This window comes from Vicia villosa, linkage group LG7 (genome assembly GCF_029867415.1).
Source record: "Vicia villosa cultivar HV-30 ecotype Madison, WI linkage group LG7, Vvil1.0, whole genome shotgun sequence".
In the NCBI taxonomy this organism is placed as follows: Eukaryota; Viridiplantae; Streptophyta; class Magnoliopsida; order Fabales; family Fabaceae; genus Vicia; species Vicia villosa.
This window is the reverse complement of record NC_081186.1, coordinates 67,864,530-67,881,496: the sequence shown is the minus strand read 5'-3', so window position 1 is coordinate 67,881,496 and position 16,967 is coordinate 67,864,530. Positions and strand designations below refer to the sequence as shown.

The following is a 16,967-nucleotide window of genomic DNA, read 5'->3' as shown; positions in this document are numbered from 1 at the left end:
TTCAGATCCATTATTTTCAGAGATAACCCATTTCCAAAACCTCTATCAATCAATAACATTAGAGAAAACCCTTTTAGCTTAAAACACCAAACACTTGAGCATGGACAATCCATCATTTTCTCTCTTTTGTGAGTTCAACAATTTCTTCAGTACAACAAAATTCTATAGAGGAGTTAGACAACGACATTGGGGAAAATAGATTGTTGAAATTCGTCTACCTCAAAATCGAACTCGTCTTTGGTTAGGAGGACTATGATCGTCAAGCATTCAAGTTAAGAGGAGAGAATGCACGACTCAATTTTCCTGAACTTTTTCCCAACAAAGATAAAGAAAAAGAAGAAGAAGAAATATTAGGATTATAAGTATTTTAACTTTGAAATAAAACTTGAAAAGGCAAAGAATAAAATAAATTTATGTGTAATAAATTGTAAATAACAGAATATCACTTTTCAACCAAAATAATTTCAGATCAACCAAAATAATATAATTGAATGTCACATATACACAATTTAACAATTTGTCATAAAAATTAACCAAAAGAGTCAATGTGACTAACCCAATGCATTTTAAGAGATTAAAAATAAATCTTTACTAATTAAGAGACAAAAATAAAACTTTAAATTAAGTTAAGCAACTAATTTGATATCTTTTTTTTTTTTTTTAAAAAAAAAGGGAAAATAAAAGACATTGTGTTAATCGTGCGCATACCAATTTCATTTCCGTTACATTAGCGCCATTTCCATTTACCAGTGGCACGCCTTCAATCACCGAGCACCTCACGGAGCGGATCTTGTTTCTCTAAGCACAAACCGAACGTTTTCGATCCATTTTTCGTTTTCCCGTTTCCACTCCTCAACACTTCTTTCGATTCAAACCGCAACAGAGAGTTACGTGAACCAAAAATCGAGTTCGTATTTTGATTTCCCCTTCGAAAATGGCAGCTTCTGCCGCCAATTTCCTCTCCATCTTCTTCCTGTTTTGTGTTGCACTGTTTCTCATATTTACGTAAGTTCAATTGTTGAATTTCAGCATGTTTAGTGATAGTTTTTCCGTTATTGTTATGTTTGATGCACTTGAGTTGAAGATGTATTTTGTGATTGAGTATTAGTTGTTTGAATTGGAATTTCACACGCTTAGGTTGAAATCAATTGGAATTATAAATGTGTTATTGGATTGTAGGAATTTAGATATGAGTGAAAAGTTCCAGATTAGCAACTTTCTGTTTGTTAGGAGGTTTTAGAAAAAGGTCGCGGTCGCGTAAAGGCTTTCGCGATTTCACTCAATATAGGTGTTGCAACACTGAATGCGGTCGTCGCGGTGTGAATTAACACAATTTGTTCTTTAACAGAAAAACGGTGACTATTTCTTCACGGCCGTTGTTTTCGCAGTCGCGGACCATTATGTTGCTTACATATCTTTATAGAAATATTTACTCACGGCCGTTGTTCTTTATAGAAATATTTACTCAACTAACTATAATTTAAATCAAATACATATCTTAACAGATATAAAGATCGAAGGAAAAAACCTATTAGATTAGACTATATTTTGATAACTAGTTAGCTCTATAAACACTACACATAATCCTATGCAATATGATAGGACCAATCTTTTTGATTTTGATAAGAACTTCATAATGGAGATGTTGGATAACTGCACAATTTGTACACCATGTGCATCTATTGAGATCCTACATTGACTAGACATACGACTAAATAATTCCTTATAAGGCTTGGGGATTCATGATAACAACTTGAGCTAGTTTTTGTGGCTAATTTATGACAAAAACCTAATTCTAGAATAGTTTCAAAGTCTATCTAGATATTTAATTGGACGTCTAGTCTTGGATTTGACAAAACGTGTTAAGATTTTTGTTATTAGGCCACCCACATTTGTTCACACTTTTGATGTCTAGTCGTAAGTGTAACAGATTGTGTTGTGATCCCAAGTCGACTAGAGACATAGCCAATTACCCTTTAAAAGCCTAGGGCAATCTTCACCATTTGAGCTAGGTTTTGTGGTTAATTTAGACTGAATGCCCTAATTCTAAGAGTGTCCATTGAAATCAACTTTTAGGTGTGCTAACTAAAGGATTAATTGGTGATTCATTATAAGGGATGATTTTGTCATTTACTTTGGTATTATTAGTAGTAGCCTATAAAGTGTAAACCATCTGTGTACAATTGTGCACATGTTTAACAATTGGAAAATTATTCCTTTTTCTCTATCAAGTAAACTTCTCCACTATTGCAATATGATTTGACAGAAACTGAAAGTTTAACCAATGGCGTGGGTGTGGTAGGGGGTTTAGCAATCTTGTTTGTCAAGAGAAGCATACCCAGTTGGAGTTAGTGTCCTTATGGAGGGAGATATTGCTACTTTCCAAAATCTGTTGTCAAATTAAATCCCATTGACGACTCTTCTCATTGTTTTTTTGTTCACACGGAAATGATGATAGCTGTGGAATAATTAATACAGAATCAAATGATTCTGTTTGTACAGCTCATTAAGGATTAGGATTAATGTAATTAATTAGTTATTATTTTCTGTTCTTTTCTGTAATTAGAATCAGCATTCATGGGAAATTAATTCCCTTGATTTTTAGGTCAGATTTCTCTTTCAAATTCTGCCTTATGCAGTCTATAAATACAGCATATGTAATTCTCATCAAATAGAAGAAAATATAAAATATATTTCTTTATGGTATCAGAGCACGATCTGAACCATCCCTAACCTAGTGCCGTCAAACGATGGAGGATCCCAAATCTGATGAATCACTCAAAGTGGGGACTGGGTCATTTCCGACCAGTTCACACGAAGGGCTCACTCACCTCATCACAGGCCATAAATTAAATGGTCAAAACTATACCCAATGGGTAAGGTCAGTCAAGATCTTCCTCGAAGGAAAAGGAAGGGAAGGCTACACTACAGGAGATTCTAAATGTCCCGAAAAAGGAGACAAAAAATTTCAGAAATGGAAACTTGAGAACAGCCAAGTAATGTCATGGCTGCTCAATACCATGACAAATGAAATTGGTGAAAATTTCATGTTCTATGACACTGCAAAAGAGATATGGGATGCAGTGAAAGAAACATACTCAAATGTTGACAATAAATCTGTCATATTTGAGATTAAAAGCATTCTTCATGACCTTCAACAGGGAGAATCTTCTGTTACTGAGTATTTTAATATACTTAACAAACACTGGCAGCAACTCGACGTATATGAAGAGGTTACATGGTGTTGTACAGAAGATCAAAAGAAGTATAAGGAGCTGGTGGAAAAAGATAGGATTTACAAATTTCTATTAGGGCTAAACAAGGACCTAGATGAAGTTCGTGGAAGGATCCTTGGAACCAAACCACTTCTCAAAATTCGAGAAGCCTTTTCAGAAGTGAGAAGGGAAGAAAGCAGGAAGAAAATCATGTTGGGAACACCCAACTCAGTTTCGTACAGCGAGAGCTCTGCAATGGCAGCAAGAGGGAATCAGCCTCGGCCACCACAAAAGAAAACCCGCCCCTGGTGTGATCACTGCAAGAGACCAGGCCACACAAAGGAAACATGTTGGATCATACATGGAAAACCTCCGGAGACCAAATTGTTCAAAGGCAAGGAGGGCAGAGGTAACACAACATTTAACAATCAAGAAGCTGAGGTATACTCTAACTCATCTCCTTTTAGCAAAGAACAAATGCAGGCTCTTCAAAAACTCCTTCAGCAAACCATGTTAACTGCAGAAAAAAGTGGTACTGCTGTAGTGGCTCAAAGAGGTAATTACTTACATGCTCTAAGCACTAGTAAGGAAAAAACAAAATCATGGATTGTTGACTCAGGGGCTTCAGATCACATGACTGGTGATTTTACTTTGTTTAGTAGTTATTCTCCATGTCCCTATAACTATAATGTTCGAATAGCTGATGGTACACATTCTAAGGTCATGGGTAAAGGGTCAATTGTCATTTCACCAAATATTACACTTGACTCTGTTTTGTATGTGCCTAAACTGGATTGTAACTTGCTGTCTATTAGCAAGATTACAAGAGATTTGAAATGTGTTACTAAATTCTTCCCTAACTTGTGTGAATTTCAGAATTTGGAGTCGGGGAAGACGATTGGCAATGCTGAAGAGTGTGCTGGACTCTACCTCCTTCAAGTGGAAAAATCATAAGCAAAACTCAAGAATAATTATCATGTTGCAGCTGTAGTTTCAAGTGATGATAATCCTGTAATGATGTGGCACTATAGATTAGGCCACCCAAATTTCATATACTTGGAAAAAATGTTTCCCTCTTTATTCAATAAAAACAAGGAATATTTTCAGTGTGAAATTTGCCAATTGTCTAAACATACCCGAAACCATTACCCACCCCAATCCTATAAACCCTCCAAACCTTTTTCATTAATTCATAGTGATGTATGGGGACCATCACGAGTCCGCAACATTACAGGCTCGAGATGGTTTGTCACCTTTATTGATGATCACACACGTGTTACCTGGGTGTTTCTAATGAAGGAAAAATCAGAAGTAGGGAGAATATTTGAAGTTTATCATAAGATGGTACAAACACAATTCCAAAGCAATATTCAGATACTTAGAACTGACAATGGTCGTGAGTATTGCAACCTTGCTCTAAATTCCTATCTTCAAAAGGTTGGAATTGTTCACCAAAGCTCGTGTGTGGACACTCCCCAACAAAATGGAGTAGCGGAAAGGAAGAATAGACACCTTTTGGAAGTGACTAGATCAATCATGTTAGCCACAAATGTCCCACAACACTTTTGGGGAGAAGCTGTCCTTTCCGCAACTCACCTTATAAATCGAATGCCCTCCCGTATCCTTAACTTTAAGACCCCACTCTCCACACTTCAAAACCTATTTCCAACCAGCAAAATATTTTCCTCTATTCCATTAAAAATATTTGGATGCTCAACTTTTGTCCATAACCTCAACCCTCACCGAAGCAAATTAGACCCAAAATCCATCAAATGCATTTTTCTTGGTTACTCCCCTCACCAAAAGGGATATAGGTGTTACTCTCCCCATACCAAAAAATTTTACCACACTATGGATGTAACCTTCTTTGAAAATCAACCCTATTACACCAAAAATGGTATTCAGGGGGAGCATATCGTAAATTCAGAATACCAACTTTTGCCTCTTGAACTAACCGAACATGACAAAATCTTACCAGACCAAACCGACAACACTCAATCAGCCGAACCTATGCCTAAACCAGCTGAAAAATTACCAGAACAAACCTCTAACATTCAGCCGAGTGAAAGGACAAATGAAGCTATGACGGAAACAGGACCAATTATAATCTCAACCACCTCTCAACAGGATTGTGATCCAAAAACAGGTAATTGGAAGGGTTTTTGTTATAAAAGAAGGAGGAAGGAGGTAGAGTCAAGCATATCTCCAATGCAAGGCCATGAGTCAAACCAGACTCTAGAAAATGAAGTTCCCACAGGTAATATTCTTCCTAACTCTAAACATGTTGATACAGCAGATATTGATATTCCTATTGCTATGAGAAAAAGGGGTTAGAACTTGCACTAAACACCCTATTGAAAAATATATCTCCTATGGAAAACTATCACAAAGTTACAGGTCCTTTGTAGCAGCTGTTGACAACATAGAAATTCCAAATAATATTCAAGAAGCATTGCTGAAACCTGAATGGGCAGCAACTGTAACTGAAGAAGTTCAAGCACTTGTAAGAAATGGCACATGGGAGATCACTGCTATACCAGAAGGGAAGAAAGCAGTAGGATGCAAGTGGATATTTTCAATTAAACACAATGCTGATGGGAGTATAAACAGGTACAAAGCTCGGTTGGTTGCCAAGAGATTCACACAATCATATGGGGTGGATTATGAGGAGACTTTTGCACCTGTTGCGAAGCTCAATTCTGTCCGGGTTCTACTATCTCTGGCAGCAAATCTAGATTGGCCCCTACACCAACTAGACATAAAGAATGCATTTCTAAATGGAGAGTTAGAAGAAGAGGTATATATGCAAATTCCTCCGGGACTTGAATCACCTGGAACCTCAAACATGGTGTGTCGACTTCGCAAATCTCTATATGGCCTCAAACAATCACCAAGGGCATGGTTTGATAGACTAACAAAAGTTGTCAAGCAAGATGGTTTTGTTCAATGTCAAACAGACCATACTATGTTTGTCAAGCACTCTTTGGATGGGAAGATAGCTTTGTTTATTGTCTATGTTGATGATATCGTAATTACGGGAGATGATGATACACAAGTCAACCAGTTAAAGAAAATTCTAGCAAAAGAATTTGAAGTCAAAGATTTGGGACAACTCAAGTATTTTTTAGGGATGGAAATTGCACGAACAAAGAATGGTATTTCAGTTTCTCAAAGGAAGTACACTTTGGATTTACTTCAAGAAACAGGTATGCTTGGATGCAAAGCTGCCAATACTCCCATAGAACAAGTAAAAAGGAGTGAAGACGAGGATGTACCAGCTAATAAAGATAGATATCAAAGTCTAGTAGGAAAACTAATCTATCTAACACACACCATACCAGACATTGGTTTTGCTGTAAGCATGGCTAGTCGTTATATGTCAAATCCAACTGAAAATGACATGAGAAATGTGAACAAAATTCTCCAATACCTGAAAGGTACGCCAGGCCGAGGACTTTATTTTCAAAAGAACTCAAACAGAGGTATTGAAGTCTACACCGATTCTGATTGGGCGGGATGTTTATCTGACAGGAAATCGACTACAGGCTACTGCACATTTGTATGGGGTAATATGGTAACTTGGAGAAGCAAGAAACAATCTGTTGTGGCCAGGAGTAGTGCAGAAGCAGAATTCAGAGCTATGTCACAAGGTATTTGTGAAGGAATTTGGCTTAAGCGAATGCTAGATGAGATCAAAATTCCTACCAATCACCCCATGAAGATATTATGTGATAACAAGGCTGCTATTAGCATTGCTAAGAACCCGGTACAGCATGATAGAACAAAGCATGTGGAGATAGACCGACACTTCATCAAGGAGAAAATTGATCATGAAGTTATAAGTGTTAACCATATTCCATCATGCCAGCAAACTGCAGACATTCTAACAAAAGCCCTTCCAAGGAACATATACGAGAATATCAGATCCAATCTGGGTATGATAGACATCTACTACCCAGATTGAGGGGGAGTGTGGAATAATTAATACAGAATCAAATGATTCTGTTTGTACAGCTCATTAAGGATTAGGATTAATGTAATTAATTAGCTATTATTTCCTGTTCTTTTCTGTAATTAGAATCAGCATTCATGGGAAATTAATTCCCTTGATTCTTAGGTCAGATTTCTCTTTCAAATTCTGCCTTATGCAGTCTATAAATACAGCATATGTAATTCTCATCAAATAGAAGAAAATATAAAATATATTTCTTTAATAGCATACTATGCTTTATGATAGAAAATTGAATGTTATGTTGCTTAGTGCTTTAAAGACTTGTGCTATTTGAAGTCCATGCTGGTTCTTTGTTTTTTTGGTTTAGATCCCTGGTATCCAGAAATCCAATTGGACCCCGACTAATCCTGTTACTTGACTCTGATTGCACATGTTAATTACAGATTTTCTTCTGCATTGCTGTCTTGGATTTTGAGCCGTATTTTGGGTGCATCTGTTGAATTTTGTGTTGGCGGATGTAACAGTTTACGGGATGTGACTGTGAAGTTTGTAAAGGTTTTTCTTTTCCTTCATTCACTTCTTTATTTAAAAGTTTAGGATATTGAAGGGAATCATGGTACATTCAGCCTGAAGCGGGATATACTAAAAATCACTCTTTTATTGGGTTTTATTATGGTAATTCATGTGTATTCCATGACAAAAATTTCTCCTTGAGAATAATAACTGAGTCCCTCAATAGTAGGTTGTAGGGAATAATAACTGACTTTGACTAATTACCTACTTCACTAGGGAAAAACGGACTTATTACAAGGATAAATTGTACAAACAAATAACTCTCGGGGAGAATTTAATTTGAAGTAGCCTAGTACCTTGCCACTCAAGTGGTTTTTTATCATCCTTTTTCCCTATTTATTCCTAAATGAGCTAAAGAAAAGTTTTCCTTCAGTTTCCGAAACCTATGGTATAGAAGCTTAGTTCAACTGATCTGGTTTTCTTTATACACCCAATCTGTATATCATAGTTCAAATTCTTTGCTTATATTCTAGTGAACTGTCATGTTTGTGTCTCTAGGATTCCATAGCAATATATTCTGTTGATTTATGACATGTACAGGGTGCTACTGAATCTGTATCTATTGGTGAAATTAAACTCAGCTTATTATATTCCTCTGTCGAACCTGGTGTGGGTTTTCGTTCTTGGAATCCAAAGTTGCAATTATCAATATGCAACTTAGAAGTTGTTATGAGGCCTACAAGTACAAATAAAAGCTCTGGGAAGAAGAAAACTAAGAAATCCAAAACTCGTTCTTTAGGCAAGGGAAAATGGAAGACTATTGTCAATATTGCAAGATATCTTTCTTTTTCTTTGACAGAGCTGGTTCTAAAGGTATGAATCTCTATATCATTGTAATTTTCTTCTTGTATGCGAAACATGCTGATTTTCAATACTGTTGTTTTTTGGTGTCAGTATGCTTATATGAGATGACTTGGAAGAATGTTTTACTTTGTATGATTGTATAAATACTGTTGAGATATGTTATAGAATGTAGAGATTTGTATGATATATAATTTGTATTTATTATGATAGTCTATCCTTAGTGTATAATGGTAAATAGGAAATTACCATCATATCTTCAGATTTGACTTTATTTCATCCTTATTTTCAGCCTAATCTTGTATCTATAAAATTTGAACACTCTTGTATAGAATTATTAATCAGAAATACAATTTCATCTAGTCTCAATTATTACAATTTACAAAGGTAATTTACATTATACAGACTTGGGTCAGTAGCTAATTGCCTAGAATAGGACTATATTATGGGAAGCAAAGCTGTCCTAGTTAGAGGAAATGAAGCAACAAACCTGTCACTAATGAAACATAAATACCGTTTGACAATAGTACCAATACTCAACGATATGTAATATTATATTAGAAATGATTTCAGATATTCAAATGCAATGATAATTGTGAGAAGTAAAATATAGTTTAATACAACATGTGTACTTATATTTTTAAGTTAGTTTGTATTTACTTTGTTTACTTTCCTAGTGGGACTGGGATATTACTAGAAAATCTTCTTTGGGTCCCTGAGAGTATTTTGATTGTTGCAGACACCTAAAGGTACTGTTGGGATTGGGAAGGTGAATGTTGATATATCTAAAGTTGGTGGGCCCGAATCAAAGTTGTTTGTTAGCTTACATATATTGCCCATTGTCGTTCACATTGGTGATCCTCAAGTTAGTTATGATCAATTATCTAAATTTAGTGTTGGAGGATGCAGTGTTTCTAGCCAGGCATCTGCTGCTCCTGCAGAAAAGCCTTCTGCTCCTTTTATCTGTGAAAAATTCTCCGTCTCATGTGAATTTGGTCATCATAGGTATTTTTCTTTCTTTTATACATTTTTTATAATATTAATAATGTAACTTGGTTTCCCCTTTGCAGTTTCTATCGATGTCCTTGTAGTTCAATTTTTGAAGGAAAACAATATTTTGTTCTATTATATGCCATGTTGCAGTAGGGTTACTTGACTTTAACTTGGATGCTCTAATCCTTTAATGGATTTCTTTTTTTAATTTTACTACGGCTTTTAAGTTGTGTTTTGTCTCTCCTTTTTGAACACAGGGAAGTGGGTATTGTTATTAAGAATGTGGATGTATCCATTGGAGAAGTTACTGTAAATTTGAATGAGCGACTGCTTATAAAAAAAAAGAGGTCATCAGAATCTTCATCTGGCTCTGATAGGTCAAGCGTTGATCCCATGAGCACAAAACAGTCTTCAACAAAGCAAGAAAAACTAGCACGCTTCAGTTCTTTGTTTCCTGAGAAGGTTTGAAATTTAAACATAATTAGATTTTCTAACTGTCACGTATACTTTTCGAGGCTTAGCGCACTGGTAATGTTGTTTCTCTGTGAATTGGTGGTCATGTGCTTTAAGCAATTTGTATGATACATTGGACTTTGGTGCCTTGTTGACGGTTTTAGCATTTCAAGGAGCTTTCATTTTTTCAGAACACTAGCATTTGACTTTGTGGATAGACATTCTTGTGAAATCTCTCTGAATATTATAATTGTATTCTTGGTATTTTTGGTTCTATTTGGGTTATTTAATTTGGAAACCATAATCAAAGTGTTTGCTTTCTTTGTGGTGTATAATTGGACAATCTGTTATTTTTGCGAATATATTGAACCAAAAAACTATTCAAAGATTTTTCAGTTAGATTTATTTTCAGCTGTGGAATTATACCGTGTATTGATAGGTGGCCTTCAATCTACCAAAGCTGAATGTGAGTTTTGAACATAGCGAACATGGTCTTTCTGTTGAAAATAACATCAGTGGTATTAAATTTACTAGCATCAAATCACGCTCCAATAAGGATATTGGGGAGAGTACTCGCTTTCATTTTCAACTGGAGTTCAGAGAAATTCATGTATGTAGTTTGTTTATTGATTTGTTGAGCCTTTTGTGGTATGATTTCCCCCTTTTTAATTTGCTGCTTGCTGACAAATTTTATTCGGTACCATTGACATCGTAGCTTCTTAAAGAAGCCAGCGCTTCCGTCCTGGAGATAACGAAGGTGCATTTGGTCTCCTTTGTTTATGTCCCAGTGCAGGTTAGTTGTTAGCAATCCACATATGCCACCCTTGTATCTATATATTTGTGTCTGTGTTTACCAGACCTGGGAAACTTTAATACAATTAGGAGCAAGAAAAGAGAAAAATACTATTGAGATTATTACAATAATTTTAATAGGCCTTTTATGAAAGAATTTAAGATTTTTCCGAATGCACGGGTCATCTGTTTTATTTCTCTTTGTTGTAAATACTCTTGAATCTGAATATTTTCTCATTGATATGAAAAGGTTTTAACAACTATTTGTATACATGAAAGGTATATAAACTAAATAGGAATGTAATTCTATCATAATCGCAAAGAATACTAACAAATCATACTATCATAAATATCAATATCTCTACAATAAATATCAATATCTCAACATTCCCCTCAAGGTGGAGCATAAATATCGTATGCATCCATCTTGTCACATATGAAAGTTATTCGAGGACTTCGTAGTGATTTGGTAAAGGTATCGGCAAGTTGCTCCTTAGAACTGACAAGGGACAATTTGATGACTCTAGAGAGAATCTTTTCTTGAAAGAAATGACAATCGACTTCTATATGTTTTGTTCTTTCATGAAAAACTGAATTGAAGGAGTGATGTAAAGTTGATTGGTTATCACATAAAAGTTCCGTCTGCACAAAAATGTAGCTCTTGCAGAAAATGTTTCAACCATGCAAGCTCACATGTAGCATGAGCCATAACTCAATACTCAACTTCTGTACTTGATTGAGCAACAAAATCTGCTTTTTGCTCTTCCAATAAATCAAATTTCCATCCACAAAAATACAATAACTAGAAATAGACCTCCTATTACTGTCATCTTCTGTCCAGTCGGCATCTAAATACCCAACAATATTTGAGTGACCTCTAGCAGTGAAAACAAGTTCATTTTCAAGTGCTCTTTTGATGTACTTAAGAATTTGAACAACAAAATTTCAATGAATGATACATGGAGGGTTAATAAATGACTTATGACAATAATTGAAAAAGATATGCCTGGTCTTGTCAGGGTGAGATAAATCAAAATTTTCTACTAGTCTCGGGTATCTGCCTGGATCAAAATACAACTCCCCTAGTCTGTAAGGAGCTTTACATTAGGATTCATAAGAGTATCGGCTGATATACAATCTATAGGAATCATCTCCTCCAAAATATCAAGGGCATACTTCCTCCGAGAAATAACAATACCTGCATTGACCGTGCAATCTCAATCCCAAGAAAGTAACGTAGAGGACCCAAGTCCTTCGTTTGAAAGTTTTGAAATAGGTGTTGTTTCACTGTCTTGATACCTTCATGATCATTGCTTGCAATCACGATGTCATCAACATAAATCACAAAATAGATATATTTATTTGATGATAGCACTTAAGAAAGACTGAATGAATTGATTCACAACGGATCATCCCGAGCTATTGTAGAACTTTGTTGAATCAACCAAACCGTGCGCGAGGTGATTGTTTCATGCCATATAAGGACTTTTTCAATTTGCAACACAACAATTGTAAATAGTTGACAAGATTGCTTGGGATATGTTGACCATAGTAATGTATATGATTATCTCAGAATTTGGGTTGAGCCTAACTCATCCCTACAAATCCGGCTTTAAAACCGGCTTGTAGGATGAGGATTGCCCCCACTTATAAACACAACACATGTCATATCTCTAAGCAATGTGGGACTAAATCCACCCCTTCAAAGCCAAAACAATGAAGGTGTTGGGGGCTGCAATGAGGCAAGCCAAAGTGCCGCAATTAAGGCGACTAGGGGTGGACCGCAATTAAGTCGGAAAGTCCAACTGATTATTCTCTTTTTATTATCATTGATATAGTTTCCATAGTTTTTCAAAATGTTTTTTGAGAGATTTTCTCTTGTATATAAATTTGTACAACCTCATTGTGAAATATTTGCTATTCATTCAAAATTATTCAATAGGAGAGAAGCCCGAATAAAGAATAAAGAAAGTCTGATTCCTAAGCCATTTATTTAGTTGAATTATTTTACTATATTTTCCATTTAGCATATGTTAAGGTATGTATAAATTTAAGTTATATGGTTGAGAAAATCTCTATAAAATTAGGTTTGTTAGTTTATTCATCCCTATAGTCAAGGGATTTGATTATTCATTTGAATTTCTTTCAAGCAACTCAATAATCTAATTTTACTGTCTATAGATTATTGGAATATGAATTGTTCTCTTTTGTATTGTTTATGCAAGCTTATTCTCTTTTCTTTTTCATGGGTTCTTTCCTCCAGTCAACCTCACTTGCTAGAGCTGAAACTGAAATAAAACTTGGACGTTCACAATGCAACATCATAATGAGCAGATTGAAGCCTTGGTTGCGTCTCCACTCCTCCAAAAAGAAAAAAGTGGTACTTCGAGAGGAAGCTTCGGTTGTAAAACCGAAATCAAATGAGAGCAAGACCATCACGTGGACATGTAAATTTTCAACTCCTGAGATAACAATCGTGCTTTATAATATGGCTGGTTTTCCGGTGTATCATGTAAGTATTTGTACATATATAATTTCATTGTTTTATGAACCAAAACTTGCATAACAGCCATGCTATGCCATTGCAAACTAAATTTGATTCTAGTTATATTTAGTATTGTACCGTTTGTGATTGATATAAATTTAAAAGTTCAATTGAAAATGAAAATTAAACAGTTCTGTCCTTATATGCCATATATTTTTGAACTTGTTAGATGATATGAAAGAATCTAATAATAAGTTATGTCAGAGTGTTGTTAGCAATACATAAATAAAGGAGGGGAGTACAAGAAGTGATGTTAGAGTTCCAATAGAATGCATAATAGTTTTGAAAATAAAAGTTACAAAGAAAATATATAATGAAGCATAAAAAGTTAGACTACTAATTTTGAAATATAAAAAAGCCAATGAGACAAGTCTAATAGACTAGTATCTAACATCTCCTTTTAAACCTATGATGCATTAGCAGGGAGCATTAAGATTTTGTCAATCATACAAAAAAACTCCATCCTCAAGCTAAAGCTTAAACTAAACTATAACTATGGGTGTTCGTGGTTCATGAACAACACTGAATCAAACCACATTAATGGTTTGGTTTAATTTTCATAACCACTTCAACAGAAAAACAGTTAACCGCTAAAGCGGTTTTAGTTCAGTTTTAAACCAGTGTAGAACCAATTTGTATCTATAAACCGGTTTATAATCAGTTTGCATTTATAAATCGGTTTTATATTTCGATCTCTTTTAGAACCAATTTTTTTTTTTTTGGTTTTTAGAGCTTTGGCCCACAGAGAAACATAGTTTATAATCTTGGACAATCCTCACCTTACAAGTGAATTTTTTGGATGAGAAATGGAAGGTAATTAATAAAATTAGCGTCAAAATTTATAATTAACATAACTAAGTAATATATAAATGAGGCACACAGTTGCCACTGGTGCTGTTCACTTAAGAATAAAAGGAATAGAGTGAAAGAGGATAAATACAAAACCTAAACGACTAATACCATGTAAGAAAAGTACATTTGAACTAATGTCCAAACGTCAGTCTTATTTATAATAAAGTATTATGGTACAGTAGGATCAATCATTAATACATATAAGAATCAATCAAATCCCTAATTTTTAGTTGTTAAAAAATAATAATAGGATCTTTGTATTTATTGTATAGGCATATCATATCATGTCATGTAAAGAGAATGCTATCTCCTATATACTTATATTTTATGCATTTCCTAGAGTCTATATAATACCGATTCCATGGTGTGGTTGAAACATAGTTTCACCATCTCACTCATCTCATGTTCTCTCTTATTCAACACTAGTAATTTTTATTTACACATTAAATATGTAGACATGTTTTAAATATGCTATATCTAAAACTCTCCAATAGGTGGTTTGTTTGGTACATTCGCTAGACACAATTCTTTTTTTGAAGCCATTATATCTCTAACAGATGACTCTTATTTCTGTTGTTTTGGATCAAGTTATCCTTCTTGTGATTCTTTTTAATGTTAATTTAAATGATTTGAGTAAAGGCATTTACTGCAAAGCATCCATGTACTGCTTTCCAACTCTAGGGTTGCTTACAATCACCGCATCTATTTGCAAACAACATTTCAAATATGGGGACTTCAGTACACATTGAACTTGGTGAGTTCAATCTCCAGTTGGCTGATGAAAATAAAGAATGGTTGAAAGAAAGCATTTTTGGTGTGGAATCAGATTCTGGCTCTATTATGCAGATTACAAAGGTTAGTTTGGACTGGGGTAAAAAGGACATGAAATCCTCTGAAGAAGATGGTGCAATGTCTATGCTAGGTTTATCAATTGATGTTACTAGCATGGGAATTTATCTAACTATCAAGCGTTTAGAAACATTAATATCAACAGCAATATCCGTTCAAGCTTTAATGAAAAGTCTATCTTCAAAGAAAAAATCAACTCAAAGTCGAGCGCGTTCATCAAAATCTTCGGGTAAGGGAACTCAAATACTAAAATGCAATCTTGTACAGTGTTCAGTATATGTATTGGGGGAGACTGGATTGGAAAATACAGACGTTCTAGATCCCAAGCGAGTTAATTATGGTTCACAGGGTGGCAGAGTTATAATAGATGTGTCGGAAGATGGTACCCCGCGCAGTGCAAAGATAGTGTCCACTGTTTCTGCTAACTGCCAAAAACTAAAGTACTGTATCTCTCTTGAAGTTGTTCAAACCAAGTTATGTATAAACAAGATGAAACAATCCACACAGATAGAACTTGAAAGGGCCAGATCTATCTATAAGGAATATGTGGAGGAAAGTATGCCGATGACAAAGGTGGCATTATTTGATATACAAAATACTAAATTTGTAAAACGCTTAGGTGGCCTCAAAGAAAAAGCAGCTTGTTCTCTTTTCAGTGCTACTGGCATTACAATAAGGTGGGAGCCTGATGTTCATCTATCACTAATTGAACTTGTTCTCCAGCTGAAACTAGTTGTACACAATAAGAAGCTCGAGGAATATGGTAATGAATGCATGGGAGACTCATCTAAAGTAAAAGATGCAAATTGCAAAAATGAAGCTACCATGGAATCAAGGAATCTTGAAAAGAAGAAAGGTTCTATTTTTGCTGTTGATGTGGAAATGTTGAATATATCTGCTGAGCTAGGAGATGGAGTGGATGCTATGGTTCAAGTTCATTCAATTTTCTCTGAGAATGCTAGTATAGGAGTGCTCTTTGAAGAATTATTGATTAATTTTAATCAGGCCAGAATCTTGAAGAGCAGTAGGATGCAAATTTCACGAATTCCTAGTATATCTGCTAGTGCATCTGATGCAAAAGGATCCGTAACCACAACATGGGACTGGGTAATTCAAGGTCTTGATGTTCAAATTTGTTTGCCATTCAGATTGGAATTGCGTGCTATTGATGATGTTCTTGAGGACATGTTACGAGCTTTAAAGCTTATCGTGGCAGCAAAGACTAATTTGATTTTTCCTGTGAAAAAAGATAATTCTAAAGTAAAAAAACCCAGTTCAACAAAATTTGGATGTATAAAATTTTTCTTACGCAAATTAACTGCTGACATTGAAGAGGAATCAATTCAGGGATGGCTTGATGAACACTACCAAATGTTGAAGAAGGAAGTTGGTGAGTTAGTTGTCAGGTTAGACTTTCTAGATGAGTTTGTATCGAAGGCCAAGCAAGATCCAAATACTTCTGATGACTTGAATAATTCTTCTCAAGAGGGAAAAATTTATTTTAATGATGTTGAAGTTGATGTAAATGATTCTTCAATTATTGAGTCTATGCGAGAAGACATTTATAAACGATCATTTCGATCATATTACGAGGCATGCCAGAAGTTAGTGTTATCTGAAGGCTCAGGTGCTTGTAAGGATGGCTTTCAAGCTGGTTTCAAACCCAGTGCTTCAAGGTCTTCTCTTTTTACGATATCTGTGTTAGACTTAGATGTAAGCTTGACGAAAATTGATGGTGGAGATGATGGGATGATTGAGTTTCTGAGGAAACTTGACCCTGTTTGTCTTGAATGTGATATACCATTTTCCCGACTGTATGGGGCAAATATTCTTTTGAATGCAGGTTCTCTTGTGGCTCAGATTCGAAATTACACATTTCCTCTTTTTTCTGGAAATTCTGGCAAATGTAAAGGTTGTCTTGTGTTGGCTCAGCAGGTAATTT

General features: G+C 35.1%; 1 protein-coding gene across 6 annotated transcripts in view; it reads left to right on the top strand.

Annotated features, from left to right (window-relative positions):
- The first annotated feature begins 686 nt into the window (after positions 1-686).
- LOC131620678 (protein SABRE-like) overlaps positions 687-16,967 on the top strand; it is a 31,220-nt gene continuing 14,939 nt past the window's right edge. For 4 of the 6 annotated variants that reach the window (XR_009289249.1, XR_009289248.1, XM_058891815.1 and 1 more), the window contains exons 1-9: positions 687-1,005; positions 7,611-7,722; positions 8,281-8,553; positions 9,281-9,546; positions 9,792-9,996; positions 10,427-10,597; positions 10,703-10,780; positions 13,043-13,291; positions 14,858-16,960. Coding sequence is in view for 4 of the 6 variants with exons in the window: in XM_058891815.1 (XP_058747798.1) it covers positions 935-1,005; positions 7,611-7,722; positions 8,281-8,553; positions 9,281-9,546; positions 9,792-9,996; positions 10,427-10,597; positions 10,703-10,780; positions 13,043-13,291; positions 14,858-16,960 (3,528 nt within the window). In the remaining 2 variants the exon portion in view is untranslated. Of the gene's footprint in view, positions 1,006-7,610; positions 7,723-8,280; positions 8,554-9,280; positions 9,547-9,791; positions 9,997-10,426; positions 10,598-10,702; positions 10,781-13,042; positions 13,292-14,815; positions 16,961-16,967 lie in introns of those variants that run through there. The other 2 variants (XM_058891816.1, XM_058891819.1) reach the window with 2 other exon arrangements.